General features: G+C 37.0%; 2 protein-coding genes across 2 annotated transcripts; both read right to left on the bottom strand.

Annotated features, from left to right (window-relative positions):
* Positions 1-6534: 6534 nt before the first annotated feature.
* LOC133311080 (uncharacterized) lies at positions 6535-10026 on the bottom strand. The gene is made up of 2 exons (XM_061512092.1): positions 9900-10026; positions 6535-7304 (listed from the first exon to the last, which is right to left on the bottom strand). The coding sequence occupies exons 1-2, from the start codon at positions 10024-10026 to the stop codon at positions 6535-6537; spliced, it is 897 nt and encodes a 298-aa protein (XP_061368076.1).
* Positions 10027-11507: 1481 nt separating this feature from the next.
* LOC133311088 (E3 ubiquitin-protein ligase AIP2) lies at positions 11508-19989 on the bottom strand. The gene is made up of 6 exons (XM_061512106.1): positions 19961-19989; positions 13991-14138; positions 13090-13315; positions 12738-12940; positions 11911-12123; positions 11508-11768 (listed from the first exon to the last, which is right to left on the bottom strand). Exons 1-6 carry the CDS (start codon positions 19987-19989, stop codon positions 11619-11621), a joined length of 969 nt encoding a protein of 322 aa, XP_061368090.1. The 3' UTR covers positions 11508-11618.
* Positions 19990-20041: the final 52 nt, after the last annotated feature.

The following is a 20041-nucleotide window of genomic DNA, read 5'->3' as shown; positions in this document are numbered from 1 at the left end:
CAAACCGATTTATAAAAACCAGTTTTTCAAACCAAAATGTTTCCTACTTTTTGGATATAGACTAGATCTTATATTTTAAAAATGGTTTGGATATTAACCAAACCACTTTTGCAGTTTTGCTAGCCATATTAATCTGATTTTATTTACGCTAACAATGTTTTTTTTGTTGATAAAAGTGGAGGGCCAAGCCCAGAAAACTAAACACTCAGATTATGCATATACAGACTCAATTGTTCCATCAACATATTGGAGCACAACTCTAACCAGTAAGGTAAAATATCAACAGGGGGAGAGGAGAAAAACATCAACTCTTCACCCTTACAACTAAAGCCTAGCTTAGCTAAAAAATTTGCACAATCATTGGATTTCCAAGGAATAAACTCCAACTGCAGCTGGTCAAAATCTTGAGTAATGCTTCTAATTTTGCAGATCAAAGATGTAAAGTCACAAATCTCAGAATCTTCCTCCAAGCAAAGGATGGCTTCTTTACTATCACAACCCATCCAAACCTTGGTATAGCACAAATCCCCAGCCATTTTGAGACCATGTATACTCCCCATAACTTAGCTTCCAAAACAGAAACTGTCCCTAAATTAGTTGAGAAGACCCCTTTCCACTCCCCACTTGAAGAAACAGCCAGCCCTCCACAAGCACCTTTGCTGGAATTTAAACAAACAGCTTCATCCACAAATATGTTGATCTGATCCAGTACCTGCTGCTTCCCTGCCAACTCAGAATTAACAATACCACCAGAAACAACACAAGCATTCACAGAACTCATGCTTCTCTTCATACTAGCCAGGTAGCCCAAAATGGAAAGAACAGGATCTTGAGGGAAAGAAAAGGGTTCCTCATGAACAGTAGAATTTCTCCACTGCCAAAGAAACCAACATGTGACTAAAAAGATCTCCTTCCAAGACTGCCACAACTGACTAGAAAACTGTTAAAACAGGTTAATTTTAAACCATACAAGACCTTCAGCAGATAAAAACTCTCTTGGGACATGACCTGCAAACCATCTCTCCCAAACTTGTCTGGCCACCCTACAATCCCTCAACACATGTAAGACAGTTTCATGAGAATTGTAGCAGGTTGGGCATCCAAGATCTCCTCCACTCCATTGGCCTGTCATAGTTCTAACATGAATTTTATTAAGACATGCAAGCCAAATGAAAACAGCTATCCTATAAGGACATTTCCATCTCCAAATAGCAGCCCAAATTTTATCCTTTCCAACACTAAAATCAGACATATGACAGTAAGCATTTCTCACAAAAGACATGTTTGGTCTACTCCACAACCAGTTCAGTCTATCATCTAAAACATCATTGACAAGAGGCCTAATGCCTTTAAGCTTATTTAGGGTATTAGGATCTAACCAGTTCAGAAGGCAATACCATCTCCACTCCCCTGTAACAAGATCCACATAGTCACACACTTTGAGAGGCAGCTGATCATTCAGAGGTTTACAAACAGCAAGTTCATATAAACTCCTTTTCCAACCTCCCCACAAGTCTGTCCAGAAACAAGTCTCATTGCCATTTCCAACCACCCACTCAAGATGCTGGGATAGGTTGTCTCTAGCAGTACAAATATACTTCCATAAAGGAGAATCAGTAGCTTTTGAAATTAAAGCCCGGTTAGGATTAAGATTCCTACCATACTTGCCTAACATCACCTGCACCTAGAGGCTATTTTGATCATTCATAACCTTCCATGCTAATTTCTGCATAAATGTAGCATTTTGTCTTCTCAAGTCTAAAAAACCAAGCCCGCCACAATCCTTAGGCAGACACAATTGCTCCCAAGATACATAGTGAGCTCTTTTTTTGACATCAGAGTCCCCCCAAATAAAATTCCTTTGTAGTCTCTCAATCTCCTGGCACACATGGACAGGTAGCATACTATTTTGCATATGAAAGGAAGGTATAGCTGAGATGACACTCTTGGCAAAGGTGATCCTACCCGCCAAAGAAAGGCACTTAGATTTCCACCCTTGGAGTCTACCTTGAACTCTAGAAATCGTATCAGCATAGTGGTCTCTTTTAACTCTACCATGCCTCATCAAAGCTCCCAAATAACATCCAAGGCTGCTGACTCTTTTAAATCCACTCACAGCTGTAACAGAATTTATAGTCTCCTGAGCTGCATTCTTCGAAAAGAATATACAAGACTTTTCCACACTCACACATTGACCTGATATCAATGAAAACTTCTCCAAACAGTGAGCTATAGATTCCAACTGATCCATAGAAGCTTCAGCAAACAGAATTACATCATCTGCAAACATGAAGTGAAAGATAAGTGGACCAGCTTTACCAGCCCTCATAGGTCTCCACCTTTTAGCATCCACTTCATCCAAAATTAAATGAGTTAATTTCTCCATGCATAAGACAAATAGATAAGGGGATATTGGATCCCCTTGTCTAATCCCTTGCTGAGAACTAAAGCCAGGTGTCCTAGCACCATTACACAGAACCTCCAAACAAGGGCTAGTTACACAACCCAAAATAGCATCAATCAAATTCGCAGGGAACTTCACTTCCTCCAAAACTGACCTGATAAAACTCCAATTAAGCTTATCATAAGCTTTTTCCAAATCAATTTTAATAGAGAAGAAGCTTTTCCTACCTTTCATCTTGTGCATAGCATGAACCATTTCTTGGGCAATGATAATATTATCCTGTATTTTCCTCCTTGGAACAAAACTCACTTGATTAGGGGAAATGAGACTCCCCAAAAGAGGCTTAATCTTATTGACAAGGATTTTGCTGAGTCCCTTGTAGACAGAGTTGTAGAGGGCAATTGGCCTAAACTGTTTCATTAAACATGGCCTCTCAACCTTGGGAATAAGAGCTAGCAGGGTATGATTGATCTCCTTAATCAAATCTGGCTCTCTAAGGTACTTCTTCACACTTCTAAAAACTTGAGATTTAAGACATTCCCAATTCCTTTGGAAGAAGAGAGCAGGATAACCATCAGGTCCAGGAGCCTTCAAAGGACCTATTTGAAAAAAAAAGTTGTTCTCACTTCCTCCAAATCAACATCCAAAGACAAAGAGGCCAATTGGTCCTCCTTCAAGTCTGGCCAATGTTAAGAATGTGGCTTCCATACTCAAGAGGGGGTGAATTGAGTATTACAAAATTTTCGCAAAAGCCCCCTTCTAGTTTCTAAATAATTATTTCAAGCAAACTTTGATATGTGGAAATCTAATCAATACATTCAGACAATCCATAATATATAATATATCATAATTATAGAACTTATACTAGCACATACAAGATATCAAAGAAGAAATTAGAGTGCTAGAAATAAAGAGTTTAGAGTTTAGAGAATTGCTAACACAATATATCCTGGTTCGGTCACCACCACTTGTGACCTACGTCCAGACTGAAGCCGCTTGATCAACTCTTTCACTAATGGTCAAGCTTCACGGGTGCTTGACAAACCTTTACAATCTTCCAAGATTTCGGGTTCTTGGATACCTTTCAATCTCCAAGTTTACGAGTACTTGGTAACCTTACAATTTACTCCAAATTTACTTAGGTATTTGGCTACCTCTCAAACAATGGGTCTCACAACCCTTTCAACTCAAGAATACAAGAAGGGGAATATTAGGAAATGAATATACACTCTCAAAGTTTGGATATACAACTTGAAGCACTATGGGTATATGGATTTTCAAGATATGAGCTCAAATATATTTGATCTTTGAAAGATATGAAAGAATATGCAAATGATAGTGTAGAAGCTCTCAAATCATCCTTAATATGTCTAGGAATAGTGATCTCTACGTTTTAGGGTCATAAGGAATGTATTTATAGTGTTTCCATTGAAAACTAGTCGTTTATGACCGTTTTATGCATTCTGCCCAGTAAGTATTCGAATACTTGTCGTGTGGAATTCGAATACTTCATTTATAGCCGTTTATGGCCGTTATAGTCCTTCTTCCCAGCAAGTATTCGAATACTTTTTGTGTGGTATTCGAATACTTAATAAGGTATTTGAATAATGCATCAGGTATTCGAATACTTTATTTTCAACAAGAACACTGTTTCGTATTTTGGGCATAACTTGAGTTATACTTGTCGGATTGATGTGATCTTGGTCTCGTTGGAAAGATAAAAGAAATATCTAAACTTTTATGAAGAACACAAGATCCAAATCTATCATCTTAGATACGAAAAGTTGTATGGAAGGAAGCAGCAAAATTAAGCAACAAATTTTTGGTTCAAATGTGTTCTAGCTTGCTTCCAACCATTTTTTGTGAAAGATCTTGACTTGATAAATATGTTTTGAAGTTATAAAATATGTCAAGGATCTTTTCCTTGGATTTTTCAAATTTCTTTCAAGTATATAAAGATTATGATTATGCAATTTGAAAAACACGTTTACTTTGAGAAAAACTTTGAGCTCATTCAAAGTAATCTACCATATACCCTCACATATATTCTAAGTCCTAAAGATATATTCTAAATATGATTTTAGACTTAGCTATATGTCTTGTGTCTTGGATCCTTACTTGAACTTGATGTGTTGACTTGTTGAATATGACAATGTTTGGCACTTTGTTGGTTTTGATCATTTTTCACCATGGTTATGATATTGAGATTCTCTTAGATGTTGTCTATGGTTAGTTGTCTTTGATCTTGGTGTTGCTATTCTAATTATTTCTTGTTGTTCTTGATCCAATGATCTTGCCACTTTGATGTGACATTACTCTTCTTGTGTGACTACATCATACATCTTCAATATCCACATACGGTTGATGCTTTCTGCTCTTGATCAAAGATCTTCTCTTTTTGTTGTTGCCATTTTGTTATCATCAAAACATACCTTATATCTACAGCCAATTGTTACTAGTATGCACCCACACAGGATTAATAGCTCCATCCTTAAAGAGATTTATGAAGAAATTCCTTGCCAACTCAATTAACTCATTTTCCCTACTTATCCAATCGCCAGCCTCATCTTGGAGTTTAATAATTTTATTCCTTTTCCTTCGGATCAAGGTACTAGTATGGTAAAGTCTAGTATTTATATCTCCATCTCTAATCCAATCTCCCCTAGATTTTTGATGCCATAGTTGTTCCTCCTGATCAAGGATACCTGAAAGTTCATCCTTCAGCTTAGATTCTAACTTCTCAAGCTGCTTACTGTTATTACTGCTACTAACTTTTTGAATACCATCCAATCTAGCAATAATCCTATTTTTCTTATATTGAATGAAACCAAAAACATCTATATTCCAATCCTTAAGAGCTGGAGTAAAGGAGTTCAAATTGTCACAAAGGTTGGCAGCTTGGTTCCAATTAGCTTTAAGGAAAGGACTGAATCTAGGGTCATACTACCAGGAGGCAAGGAACCAGGAGGGCCTCTCTCTCTCTCCAATCAGTTTCTTCCTTCTCCAATCTGACAAGAATAGGACAATGGTCAGAGAATAGTCTAGGGAGGGTCAGCACATCAACATCTTCAAAGCTAGCTCTCCAAATCTCATTAGCCACAGCTCTATCAAGCCTCTTAAAAACCCTATTCAAGTGAAGGAACTTGGGCCTTCTCCAAGTAAACCTATTACCACCTCCTCCCAAATCCAACACACCACAAGCATCTAGGACATTAGTAAACTGGTTGCACCTGTTATAATCAACAATCCTTCCACCCCTCTTCTCCTCAGCACAAGTGATTTCATTAAAGTCACCAGATAGTAACCAAGGCTCCTCCATAGTCCTCCCAATATGTTTCAACTCTTCCCACAGTATTCTGCGTTTCCCTTCATGAGGACTAGCATAGACAGCCGTAAAAAAGAAGCCTTTCATATTAGAAAACTCCACCCAACAGTGAATATACTGCTCATGCTTTGAAATACAAGAAATCTTAACATCACTAGCATTCCACATGAGCCAAATGCCACCAGAAAATCCTTGAGCTTCAACTATACTATAATTAGTGAAGCCCAAACTTCTGATAATCCTAACAGCTTTATTCCCACTCACCCTAGGCTCCAAAATAACAGCCACACTAACCTTATATTTATTCCTAAATCTACTAAAAGTGCTTTTAAATTGTCTCTTGACAGCACCTCTACAATTCCATGAAAGGACATTCATCATGAATTCTGACTATGATGCAAGATTACAAAGCTCTTGCAGCTTCCATCATGACTAACACTCATACAGCTCTGACTTCCAGCAAGTCCATCAACACAACCAGTTTCATAGCTAATATTAACATCATTAACTAAATTAGCTTTTAGAGATAAGTCAACTTCCATACCTATATTAGCATCCACAAGCTTGGAAGGCTCATCCATAATTTGATCAAGAGGCTCAGGTTCCTTTTGCATGCTAGCAGCAACCATTTCCTCGACAACAAGAGCATTTGAAACATGGGAGGAATTATCATGTGTCAAACTAAGCTCCCCTGACATATTATCTTCACCCTCCAACTCATCCATCTTTTGAAAAACTGAGCTGCCTACTCCAAAGGAGATAGGTGATTCTTGTACAGATCCTTTACCTTTAACCGAAGAGGCCTTCACCACATATTTCTTGGAAGAATAAACCCCCGAACGATTTGCACCACTTTTTTAGCAGCAGATGATGCAACAGTTGCAAACAACATTCCAAGAACAGGGGACCCAGCTTTGCTACACGAGGATACATTCTCATTGTTTACCATAGGACTAGGAGAGTCACTCACAGACTGTTGGACATTAGCCCCTTTTGCATTACCCTTTTCCTTGTTAGCACCAGACTTAGGACCCATCATACTCTTTTTATTAGAGATGTCAGCACCAAAGGTTCTGTAACTTTCGGTATCATGCTTTTGATAGGATGGCTGATCTTTCTTCCTTCGATTAACAACCATCCATGGTCCTACACCTTGGGCTCCAGAATTTTCCACAAGTTGAGCAGGAGCCTCCTCCGGTTGATGCACATGAGTAGGTCTAGCAAAATCTGGACATGAGTCAGAGTTATGCTCATACCTACCACATTTGAGACAAATCAAAAAAAGTCCTTCATACTCCACCCTCTTCCTAGCACCATCCAAAACATATTCACCTCTCAAAGGCTTAGAGAGGTCAATTTCAAAACACACCCTGGCAAATCTGGCTCTGTCTACAGTAGAAGTAGTACGATCAACCTTAATTACTTTACCAATCACCGAACCAAGATGATTCAGAAATGAAAATTCGCAATATTCCTGTAGGATGCCTGGGAGTCGAATCCGTGCAGCTACTTTATGGATATTAGCTTTGTCAGGATCAAAACATGGTTCCCACTTCCTTGTGGCTAGGTAATGACCTAGGATAACCCACGGACCACCAGTAATAGCTAGGTTCATATCCTTCAGATGTAACACCTCGTGTATACCCGGTAATGTTATCATACTATCGTATTAAGCTGCGCTTAATTAAAAATGCGGAATATCTTTTTCTTTTCCAATTATAACGTCATTATACTTAGCCAAGTTGATTACTTAATCAGTTTCATAAAATATCGCCTGTATGTAAATTGCAATAAGACATCTACTGAAATACCGCCATATATAAATATAAAGTGAGTATCTAAGTCACGGCATTACATCACGTAATCCGGACAATATCCTGATACATTAATACAACTCTAATTGAAACAAGACATAACAAGTCTACGTGGCATGGACAATCCCCATGCTCACAAAATCAACAGCGTAAACGGCCAAGCCTCAACATAATAATCCAAAGTCATAAAGAAGCTAAAAGCATAAAAGCAGCATGCATATCCAGCATCCAACAAGTCAGCATATAATATCATCGATATCTGACTCAGCTCCGGCCTCCTGCCGCCTGGGGCCTCAACCCCCACATTACCTGATCCAGAAATAAGCATTCCCCAAACGTAGGGTGAGATCTCTAAACTAGAAATCTCAGTAAGACAAGGGGTCCTCAAGGATCTTCCACCTCAAGCTCACTTACATGTGCAATATAAGTTCTAAAAGCATTTAAATCAATATCAGTTCCAAAACTATACAGTGCAACAGATATTCATGCCATGTGTGTTTAAATTATTCTACTGGCCAGAGAAATGTAGGAATACGTCTATACCTACATGTAGTACAAGGAACACTGCTTGCACCTCACCCACAGCCTCACCATCTTGTATGTACCACATACTCAGGATTATCGTATAGGTGGAACACCACATGTATATCATAAAGGCACTAGCATATAACAGCTCAACAACATTTCCAAAACATCAAAAGCATGTAACACAGCATGCATATAACCATACCCCCATGGGACATGGTGGAACCACAATATGGCTAAACCGAGGACACGAAAGCTTACATTGCAAGCTCACTATACAATGCCAAGAGTCCTCACAGCTCAAGTCCAACACACAGCAGATCACAATCTGATTTAGGACCAGCAAGTATATCAACATACATAGCTCAAAAGCATTAACATAAAGGCTACGTTCTCCTTTTACTATTTACGTCTTAAGGCTTCCAACAAAGCCACAAGCCCTTAATCACATGATTCTGACTTAGTTCATTAATTACAGAAGTTCAACTTCATCAATCCAGGGTCCACAAACCCCCAATAGCCCACTGTACACACAGCATAGCTATTGTTTCACGAAATCCCAGAATATCCGGATATTCCTCGGGGACATATCCGGATATCCAATATCCGGATATCTCACTGACAATATCCAGATATCCAATATCCGGATATCCAAATCCCCATATCCGAATATCAATATCCGGATATCAATATCCGAATATTTCACGGCAAATATCCGGATATTTCGCGACAGAATGCAGTTTTTTCATTTCGCGAAGATATCCTTCAAAGGTTCCACTTTTACCAATTAAATGTGTTCAAGACTCCATTTTTAGGTCTATACAGGTTCATACATATGTTAGTTACTTGTTTAACCCATTTACATACAAAGACATCACCTTTAAAGCATAAAAACTCATGATCATGGTAAGGTAACTCACCCCAAAGCTCAACAAGCCAACAAAGGGTGCTCTTGGAGCTCACAAGACAACTTCAAGGTTCTGACTTTAACACCAAACGAAAATGCCACTCAAGCTTCTTCACAAAGGTTGACACTTTGAAGCTCACAAGCCAAGAAGAAAGCTCCAACACTACAAACCACCAACTCATCCCCTTCACAACACAGCCTCCAACACTCAGAAGCAAGGCCACCAACACCCTCCCAATGCTCACTCTCACTCACCACAAGTGTTTAGATGATGAAAAAGAAAAGAAAATGTCAAGTCTTGACACAAAATCAAGCAAGAATGACCAAGGAATGAAGGTGGCAGCATGGAGAGCTCACACACTAGCAAAGAGTCACGTAGGAGGCTGATATCCACCTAGGGTTTTGTGCAAAATGCACTTATATAGCCACTTTAAAATAATACACACAGTATTAACTTTAATTGCTACGCTTAGCATTTTAATCCCAAACTTTGGATTCTTAACCTACTCAATTTTACAAGAATTATCATATTTTTCTTATAATTTTCGGAGCACCTTTTCGGTACGCGCTTTTCATAGCCAGCATCAGTTTCTGGCACCAGTTCTCATTATTTTGACTTGAAACTCGTGTTACAAGTCCTACATATTATTCTAGTAATTATCATGCACTTATTATTATTTTCCGGGATACTTTTTAGGTACACATTTATACCGACTAGCAGAACCGGTATCTTCACTTTTCTTCCGAAAAGCGACTTTCAGCATTCTTAATCACTTATCATAATTATTAAAGCCTCTTAATAATTATTAGGATCAATTATGGAATCATTTCTTAATTTAACATAATTAATTACTTAATTTCCTTAATTAACGGTGCGGGTTCTTACACCAGACAACTGAACCTAACCGAAAAAAAATTTGTTACCTAGATCCGCAACAGTAATATTCCCAGCCTTCGCCCACATCACCTCCAGCCTCTTCTTCATAAATCCAACGCCAATCTTCCTTTCTAGCAGCTTCACAATCAACGCATTCTTCCACTTTAGACGCATTCTAGTTCTCGCCTCCTTGTTGCTTCTAATTTCAACAGAACCGTCATCCCTAACAATGGTCTGAAAGCCTCATTCAGAGATCTCACCTAGCTTAGGATCTAGGGGATCCATATCAGGATCATCTTCCTCAAATAGCCATGGAACGTTGTCGCCCGACACACCGTTCTCAACCCCTGTAACCTCTGCAAATGCCCTCGGTTTTTCATACCCTGGAGCCCCAGCCTGAAAATCCTTAATCGCTTCACGTATCACAACTTCCGGTTGAATCTCATCACCACTCTTCGTCCTCTTTGTACTCTTCCTTGACATCACCAAATACTCGATCTCACCATCTCTCGACTCTCCCATTGAAGCAAACACAGCGAAAAACAGAAAGAAAACCCTAACAGACATAAAAAAATTGCGCGAGTAGAGCCACGCGCCTAACCCATTTCTAGTTTTACGCTAACAATGTTAGTGTTAGATAAATGTTAATGTTTTGAATACCTCGTTGCTAAGAAATAAAGCAACACAAAAAGCTTTTGAATTTAAATATTTGGTTTGGTATTGTTCCACATGTTTTTTTTTTTTAAATTAAAACTTTCAAATAACGTGACATAAGTTAGTAAGTTCATAAAATCAAATAATATCTACTAGGAAAATGGTTGATTTTGTTTAATTATTTTTTAAAAAAAAATAATTTATTTTCAATCATTTTGTTTAATTATTATTTTTCTTCTTAACAGTTGGTTATTGTATACCAGAATAAAGGGTTAATGATCTGTATGAATAGAGTAAATAAAGTCGGTTATTCTTAGATTTGAACATAAGGAGAAAAGAAAAATTTATATATGGATTTTATTTGATTTAAAGAGCTAATGATTCTTAGATTTGATTTAAAATCGATTTTATAATTGATTTTGAACTTGAAAACCGATTTTGATTTCAATCCAGTTATAATTTAAAATCAATTTTAAATTAAAATTAATTCAAAACCAGTTATGAATTATAAATCAGTTCAAAAAATTAAAACTGGTTTAGTTTGAAAACCAAACTATTAAAACCGATTGAGTTCAATTTTTAATAAAAATCAAAGCAAATCGAACCGATTCATGCATGCCCGTGGTCTCAACTACCGAATTCAGAATTCAGGGTGACGCCTACAATGCTACATTTAATATTTGGAGAATGGATGCTCCAAGCCTTGAACACCATTGATTGTGTAGAAAAATAAATCACTGGGTGGTGTGAACCAACTGCAACTTTATTAACAGGTTAGTTTGGAAAATTCTGTTAAATAAATTATTTGTCTCTCAAAATATAAGAAATTCCAAAATGATCCTTAAGTTTTGCGGTCCCTTATTCTATAACACCATCCATGGAGAACTACAATGGGAACCCACTTTGAGTGCCATTCTCCATTGATGGGTCATCAAATTTTCATTTTTGCTGCGTTTAAGTGGACAAATGGCTAATTGAGTTCTTCAAATAAAAACTTGAGATAAATCTATAGCTTCAAATAATAATGAATACACAATTAGTCACCAAAAGAAAATTTCAAATCCAATATTACACGAACAAATCTTATTATTAACCATACATTGAATAGCCGTCTAAACATACATGTATTCACCACCTCGAATGGCATTTTCGGCACCTTTCCTCTCTTCTTCGGCTTCCTTTTCGCGTTCCTTCCAGCTCTCATAGGCACGATCATCAGTTTGCAGCTCATATCGACAGATTGGACAAGAATTGTGCTCATCCTGCCACATAAAGGATAAAATTGAGCACACTTAATATCAATTTATCTTGTTTCTTATAGAATGCCACAGAATCAAAAGCATAAAGTTGGTTTCAAAAGCAGAACATAAATTTCCAATAAATCTGTGGACTTAGGGACAATACCAGCCATGGCTTTAGACATGGTGGGTGGAATGTGTGCTTGCATGGCAACTCTTGCATTTTGTCATTTAAAACCAAGTTTTCTCTGCAAATTGAACACTCTGCATCTTTCCCCAGATTAGCCAGGATTTCGTCTGTGAGAGTGATGACTGGAAGTTTTGCCACAACTTCTTTACTGGCAGGAGGGGCTTTTGGAGCTACAGGATCTATATCCATCTAAACAAAAAGAAAAAATTACAGCTAGTTACCCTTAATTAAGCAGTGCAAAGTGTAACGATGGAACAGCTGCTCATGATAGGCAAAATACATATACCAATAAAAAGGGAAATTGAAAAGACCAACAATGTGACAAAGGAACTAATAAAATGAGTTGAACTGAGTAGGTTGTTTATATCTAAATACCCTTGGATGATGCATTAATATTGATGATAAATCCACTAAAGCGATGACAAGTAACACTACGTATAAGCATTTAAATAGAAGAAGCCAAATTGATATGCAGAAGAAGTATTCTATTGAATGACTCTCAAGTAGCTTGGTTTCTTTAATATAGCTTGCAGAAATGCTTGTTCACAGTCAACTAGGTGTATTCAAGTTCCAAATTTAGGGTAAATAATTTGTTAATGATCTCAAATGAACCCAGAATAGCTTGGTTTGCTTATGGTTCAAACTATGAGTAAGCCACATTATTTATATCTCTTTCTTGAAACTTGTCTATTACACAAGCTGAAACTAGAGATTCAAAGCCATATTGATATTCAAGAGCAAAAAATTGAAAATGGAGTAACCAATGGTTATCAGGAATGTATGAAAAGATTTCGGATAAATACCAGGGGCACAACTTCTTCCAATCTATTTATAAGCTCTTGAAGCACATTTGCGGCATTTTCTGGTGTTGTATCATTTGCAGCTGAACCTTGAGACGATTCAGCAGCAAATAGTGTAGCAGCTGTGCTCAAGAGGTTTGATTCCACCAACCATTGAGGCTGTGGTGGCTCTTGATCCACTGTAAGGTGCCCCTCAAAAAGATATCCTGAATTGACACAAAACACAATAAACAAAGGAAATCAAAGTTAAATGATTTCAGAACATCTGAAGGATACAACACATGAACATGACAAACCATAAATAACACCTCAAGAAAAGAAAGAAAAATTGCAATTATTCTGAAAAGGAAATCACCTCTGTTTGCATGATTCTCTACGAGTTGCGAAGCTTGTGATGGGTTGTCTCCTAGATGCAAATGTTCCCTTGCCTGGGCAATGCAAGCCTTCAAGTGTTCCTTCTCAGAAGGTTCAGAAACAAGCAACTGAGCCTGCTCAAAAAGGCCCAGTCCAGCATTCCAGAAACCCGGTGCTGTATACCTTGTCTTCAACACAGTAGCAACCCGGCATATAACCAAATAAAACTGCACCACCACCAAAACCACAGTCAATTTCTTGGCTATTAATTCGTCAACAAACAATAAAAAAAAGTTACATAAAAAAGGTTGACCTATCAAAGGTCAGGACATGACAAAGACCTCAACACAAGGGCATACAGATTACCTACCAACGAAAAATCACTTGTAGGAATCAAACTAAAGACTTTTAGAATGTGATTTTTATCAATCCAACCATTGTCTATTATCTTGATTGTTTTTGTGAGATCTAATAAAAATTAAACAAGAATAAGTATATAATCAAATTTATCTTCATATATTTCAAAAGTATACATGATGTTGATGCATACTAATTAAGTACTAAATAATTTTAGATTAATATAATATTTTAGAAATACGAATTGTATGTTACAAACTTTACAATGGTGAATTTCGAGATAAAATTATTGCATAACCAAGTAAGCTTGGCTCATGAAATATTTATTTATATTAATATATAATTACTACATACATAACCATAATTATCAATCCAAGCAAATTCAAAATCGGTTCTTTCGGACCAAACTCATAGAAACAAAGAATAATAAACCAAACCCAGAAACGTTACAAAATTAAATTGAAGAATGTACCACTAACTAGTTATATAGAGTCATAATGGGAAATTTAAATATGAAAAAAAAAATTGAATTTAGATGAGCGTACGGATTTTCTGAGAGAGGGAGAAGCTGATGGATATTTGTGTTGGAGCATGGATTTGAGAGACGAAACAGCAGCCTCAAAATTTTGCTTCTTCCCCAATTGTTTCTGCAATTCCTCCAATTCTTGTTTCACCAAATACTCTGATTCCATTCTCTTTCTCTTCCCTTTATATAACAAATTCAAATTCAAATGATTTTCAGTCAGATTCAGATGAAATCATTAAAATTCAGAAACCCTATATTCTTCTTCTTCGTCTTCTTCTTCCTTTTTTGATTTTTTATAATGGAAATCGATTTTCTTCAGCAAGGGGAAACCAAAGAGGATGATCACCTACGGACAAGCCTACCGATCCCTGAGTAAGTCACCGAATTGTTTTCAGCCACGTCATTGGCATGAAATTATCCCGAAATAATTTAAACGACACTAAATTCAGCTGTCGTTTTGGGCCGGGTCGCGCTGCACGTCATTATTACAATGCGAGATTCGATTCTACAACCTACAATCCATAGGGGTGATAATAAGGTTGGGGTCTATAAGGGCCTTAGGCCCGGCCCGTTTTGGCTCGGCTCGACTTGTCTTTTTTTATTATTAAGTCCAGATTTATATTTATGCAAAAGTCTTTTTATTTAAAAGGCCTCAGGCTTCCATAACCAAGTCCGGCCTTGAAGGCTGACCCATATACATTAAATTTATTTATTTTTTATATTTTTATATTAATCATTTCAACATCCTTTTCTCAGTTTTCTGTCTCTTCTCTATCTCTTATCCCCGTCATCGTCCCACCAACAGGTAAATGAAGTCATGTTCACCATCTATTTTTATAAGCCATGCGGATTCCACGGCTTATAATGATGCTTATGGCGGCAACCGTGGAAGAAAATTTAATGTAAAATGTGGAAGAAAATTTATTGGTAGAGTTCAAATCTAGTGTAAAAAATCTAGAATATTAAGGAATGTGGAAGAAAATTTAATGTAAAAAATCTAGAATGTGGAAGAAAATTAAGGAAAAGCAACGTAAAATAAAGTAAAGGTGCTATTGTTATTTTGATTTTTTAATATTAATGTTTTTTATTATAAAAGAAACAACTATTATTTTCTTACAAAAAAAATACTTATCAGTGCATGATTAATGGGCTAAATACTGCAACAAATTGAAAGGTAAGGTTTTTATTTTTAATATATAAACAGGCCACAGGCTTGAGACAAGCTTTTATTTTTTGTAAACGAACCAGGCCACAGGCTAATATTATATTCGTAACAGGTAACAGGCTAAGGCTAGTCTGACACGTTTAAATACAGGCTCGACTCGGCTCGGCCCGTTAAGATCAAAGCTCGGCTCGGCTCGGCTCGGCCCGTTAACACCCCTAACAATCCATTATCCGAATAAATCTTTGGTACTACTGTTGTATCAAAGATTCAGCACATTTCATTAATAAAAATATTATATATTAGCTAAAAATTTTTTTTTTTCTGTCAAATTTTTTCTCTCTTCTCTGATATGTAATGTTCTTATTGATAGAATACACTAAATCTAAATAGAGTAGTAACACCAAAGATTTATTCTTATTATCCACGAGCTGTTGCTGACTGTGACCTTCTAAATGTTTGATTCTTCTAAAGATTATTTGAAACTTTTAAAAGAATTTTACTATTCAACATGCTATTAATTAATTAATTTACTTATACTTATTCTCCCTTTACATTTTTACCGGGCTAATGGTGATTGGAGGAATTGTTATATTATAGAACACTAAAAAACTAATCCATTGGGAGCATAACACATGTCTAGGGGTGTTAATGAGCCGAGTCGAGCCGAGCTTTGATCTTAAAAGGTTAAGCTTATGATTAAATGTGTCGGCCTTACCAAGCATGTTACCTATTACGAATATAATTATCGGCCTATGGCCTGCCTTATTTATAAAAAATAAAAGTCTGCTTTGGCCTGTTAGCCTGTTAGAAAAAAATAAGACAATAAAAATTTATCCAAACAGAATATACAATCAACAACACTAGTAATTCTATAAATATTCATAAATTCAATATATATCGAAACAACATAATATAAAACAAAATCATTCAAAAAGTCTGTTTAACTAATAAAATAAGGGTGAAATGGATTGAGAAGAGAGAGAGGGTTATTACAAATAGTATAAAAAATATAAATAAAAATAAAAATTAATATACTAGGTCAGCCTGAGAGGCTCCAAGGCCGAACTTTTGAATTGGAGCCTGAGGCCTTTTAATTAAACGAGATTTTATATAAGTCCAATCCTGGTTCCAACAACCAATATTAGACATGTAAGCTTGAGCCTTCACGAGCCGAGCCAAAGGCCCCTAAAAGGCCCTTGGCTTATTTATCACCCCTACACATGTCATAATAAATCAACGTGGGTTGTCAAATTGAACTCATAATATAATACTTCTTCGTTTTAAATTATTTGTCATTTTTTGTTTAAGAATTATTTTAGGGTAATAATTATATTGGCTACCTATCTAATTTTCCCACTCTTACTATCTTTTTATTAAGGGCTTTGTATCCATTAAATTGCAAGATATAGCTATTGTCGTGTTACTGATACAATAATTACACGCCCCACTATTTTAAATAAATAAATGAAAAAAACAAAATAGTTTCACAACTTTCGAAGTGTCTGCAGATAACAGGAGGATTATTAGAAGAAAAACTATATATTCATCTTTTTGTGTGACTTACAAATTGGTATCTCTGATATATATACAAGAGAGAGAGAAAAGCAAAAAGGAATCTCCTAACAACCTGTAACAAAAATGACCAAAGAAAACGCACCACTCTGCACTAAAGGTGTGGTTTGTTATAACAGGAAAAGTAAGATAAGAATGAACTAATTTTCTTAACAAATATTAACCTACTAATCACAATCTTAACATTCCCCCTCAAGATGGAGAGTGTATGTTCAACACTCCCATCTTGTTAAGCAATGTTAGAAACTGTCCCGGGAATAATGGTTTGGTAAGCAAATCTGCTTGCTGTAGTTGGGAGGAAATATACATCACTTTCACCTCTCCTTTAGACACCTTTTCTCTGACTAAGTGACAATCTATCTCTATGTGTTTTGTCCTTTCATGAAAAACTGAATTTTCTGCAATGTGTAGAGCTACTTGATTATCACAAAAAATCAAGCATGGTTCTTGATGCAGTATGCCAAAGTCAAGTAAAAGAGACCGTAGCCAAATCAATTCACATGTTACATTAGCCATTGCTCTATACTCTGCTTCAGCTGATGATCTAGCTACTGTTGGTTGTTTCTTTGACTTCCAACTTATCAATGAGTCTCCTAGAAAAATACAAAAACTAGTAATTGATCTTCTAGTGTCTGTGCATGATCCCCAATCTGAATCGGAAAAAGCTTTTAACTTCAATTGTCCAGAACTAGGATAAAAAATGCCTTGTCCAACTGTCCCTTTGACATACTGTAATAACCTATGAGCAGCATGAAGATGTGGTACTCGCGGATGAGCAAGAAACTGACTAAGTTTGTTTACAGCAAATGACAAATCTGGCCTAGTAATGGTCAAGTACAATAACCGTCCAATTAATCTTATGTAAACAAGTGGATCATCTAACAAGTCACCCTCCTCTTGAGACAACTTGATATTCGGTTCCATTGGAGTGGTTTTTGATTTACAACCAGTAACTCCAGCATCCCTTAAAATTTGTAATGCATATCCTCTTTGGCAGATGGAAATTCCTTTAGATGATCGTGCAACTTCCAACCCAAGGAAATACTTTAAATCACCAAGGTCCTTCAATCTAAAATGGTTGTTCAAATAGTCCTTTAGTTGTTGTACTTCAGGATGATTATTTCCAGCCACTATGATGTCATCTACATACACTAGAACAGCAAGAAAACATCCACCTTGGTTCTTAACAAAAAGAGAAGAATCTCCAATGGATTGTTTGAAACCATGAGCAATTAAAACTTGAGAAAATTTATGAAACCACTGCCTTGATGCTTGTTTGAGTCCATACAAGGACTTGTGTAACTTACAAACCATATTTGATGAAACAGGCTCCCCCTCATGGAGATAACCGAGAGGTGGAACCATGTACACTTCTTCAGTCAACTCACAATGGAGAAAGGCATTATTAATGTCTAAATGAGTAAGGGACCAGCCATGTAAGGAGGCCAAAGCAAGCAATAAACGAACAGATGTTACCTTTGCTACTGGAGAGAAAGTGTCAAAAAAATCAACTCCCTCTTGTTGATTGAAACCTTGAGCTACTAAACGAGCTTTATAACGTTCCAAGGTACCATCTGCATGCAGCTTAACTTTGTAGATCCATTTGCAACCGATGGCCTTTTTTCCATGTGGCAAAGGAACAAGTGACCAAGTGCCATTTGATTCTAAAGCAGTAATCTCCAATTGCATTGCTTGCTGCCATGAGGGAACTTTAACAGCTTCATAGAAGGAGGATGGCTCTGGATGTGAAGTGACCGAGCCAATAAAAGTTGCATAGCAGTGGAGAGTCGAGAACTTGAGAGAACGGGCTCAATAGGATGCTATGTAGAAGATGGAACAGAGTAACAATAATAATCTCTTAAATGAGAAGGAGGATGAATATCTCTAGTGGAGGTTCTGCGAGTAGCAGTGGGCTGTTCTGAAGGCAAATCAGAAATCACATCCACAGTAGGAATAGGTAAAACAGAATCATGAAACATGGTAGCAGAAAAATCAGGTAAATGCTTGAAAGGGAACTCATGCTCATGAAAAACAACATCTCTGGATATAAAGACTTTGTTGGTGGCTACATCCAACACCTTGTATGCTTTGTATCCTTGTGGGTATCCAAGAAACACACCAGGAAAGGCTCGTGGAGAAAATTTGTGACGATCACGAGGCAATGTAGATACATAACATAGACAGCCAAATGTCCGAAGATGTGAATAAGAAGGAGGCTTCCCCATCAGCACTTCAAAAGGAGATTTATTAGTCAACAATGTAGATGGAAAACGGTTGATTAAATACACAGCCGTTTGTACACAGTCTGGCCAATAACCAAGAGGTATATTTGATTGGAATTGGAGAGACCTTGCCACATTAAGCAGATGTTGATGCTTACGTTCTACCACAGCATTTTGCTGGGGTCTATCAACACAAGAATGGTAAGACACAATTCCTTTTGTTCTGAAAAAGTCAGAGAAATTAAATTCTGGAGCATTATCAGTCCGGACAGCCTTGATATTTACATGAAACTGAGTGTTAATCATAGTATGAAACTCAGGAAAACATTGTAAAACATCAGATTTGGTCCGTAAGAAATAAAGCCAAGTATATCTGCTGCAACCATCAACAATAGTTAAAAAATAACGAAAACCATCAACAGAGACATGTGAAAAAGGACCCCAAATATCCAAATGAACCAAATCAAAAGGAGAAGAACTCATGTTATTATTTGAAATGAAAGGCAAACGCTTCTGTTTTGACAAAGGGCACACATTACAAAAAGTATCTGGAATTGAAGACAAGTGCAACATATTTTGTAAAACATGTAAACGGGAAAAAAAGGGATGACCCAAACGCATGTGCCAGAGAGAAGACAACTTTGCGGATGAGACCTGTGCTATAGGACCATTGGAGACGGCATGCAGGACATACAAATTTCCTTGTCTCTCAGCCGTCCCAATCGTGTGGCCTGTGGTAAGATCCTGCAAAACACACGAAGCGGATGAAAAGGAGAGATTGAGTTTGAAGACAGACGTTAAACAACTGACAGACAAAAGATTATATTTAAAATCTGGCACATACAACACGGATGGTAAAATTAAATTGGGAGATATGCGGACAGAACCCAAACGTGGCACTGAAATAGAAGTCTCGTTGGGTAGATTGACAAAAAAATCAACAATAGGAGAAGAAGAAAGGAATTGATTGAGGTTGCAACATATATGATGTGTTGCTCCTGTATCTAAGATCCAGTCCGAAGAAGAAAACGAAGGTGACTCACCAGAAGCGGAATCCATTTGAGGTGACTCAATGAAGGTAGAAGAGGTGTGAGCTGGAGACATTGACACG

The sequence above is a fragment of the Gastrolobium bilobum genome, unplaced genomic scaffold, assembly GCF_033153095.1.
Source record: "Gastrolobium bilobum isolate Gb01-03AN ecotype WA unplaced genomic scaffold, APGP_CSIRO_Gbil_v1 utg6878, whole genome shotgun sequence".
Classification (NCBI taxonomy): Eukaryota; Viridiplantae; Streptophyta; class Magnoliopsida; order Fabales; family Fabaceae; genus Gastrolobium; species Gastrolobium bilobum.
Note: the sequence above shows the minus strand (reverse complement) of the source record. Positions and strands in the feature narration are given on the sequence as shown.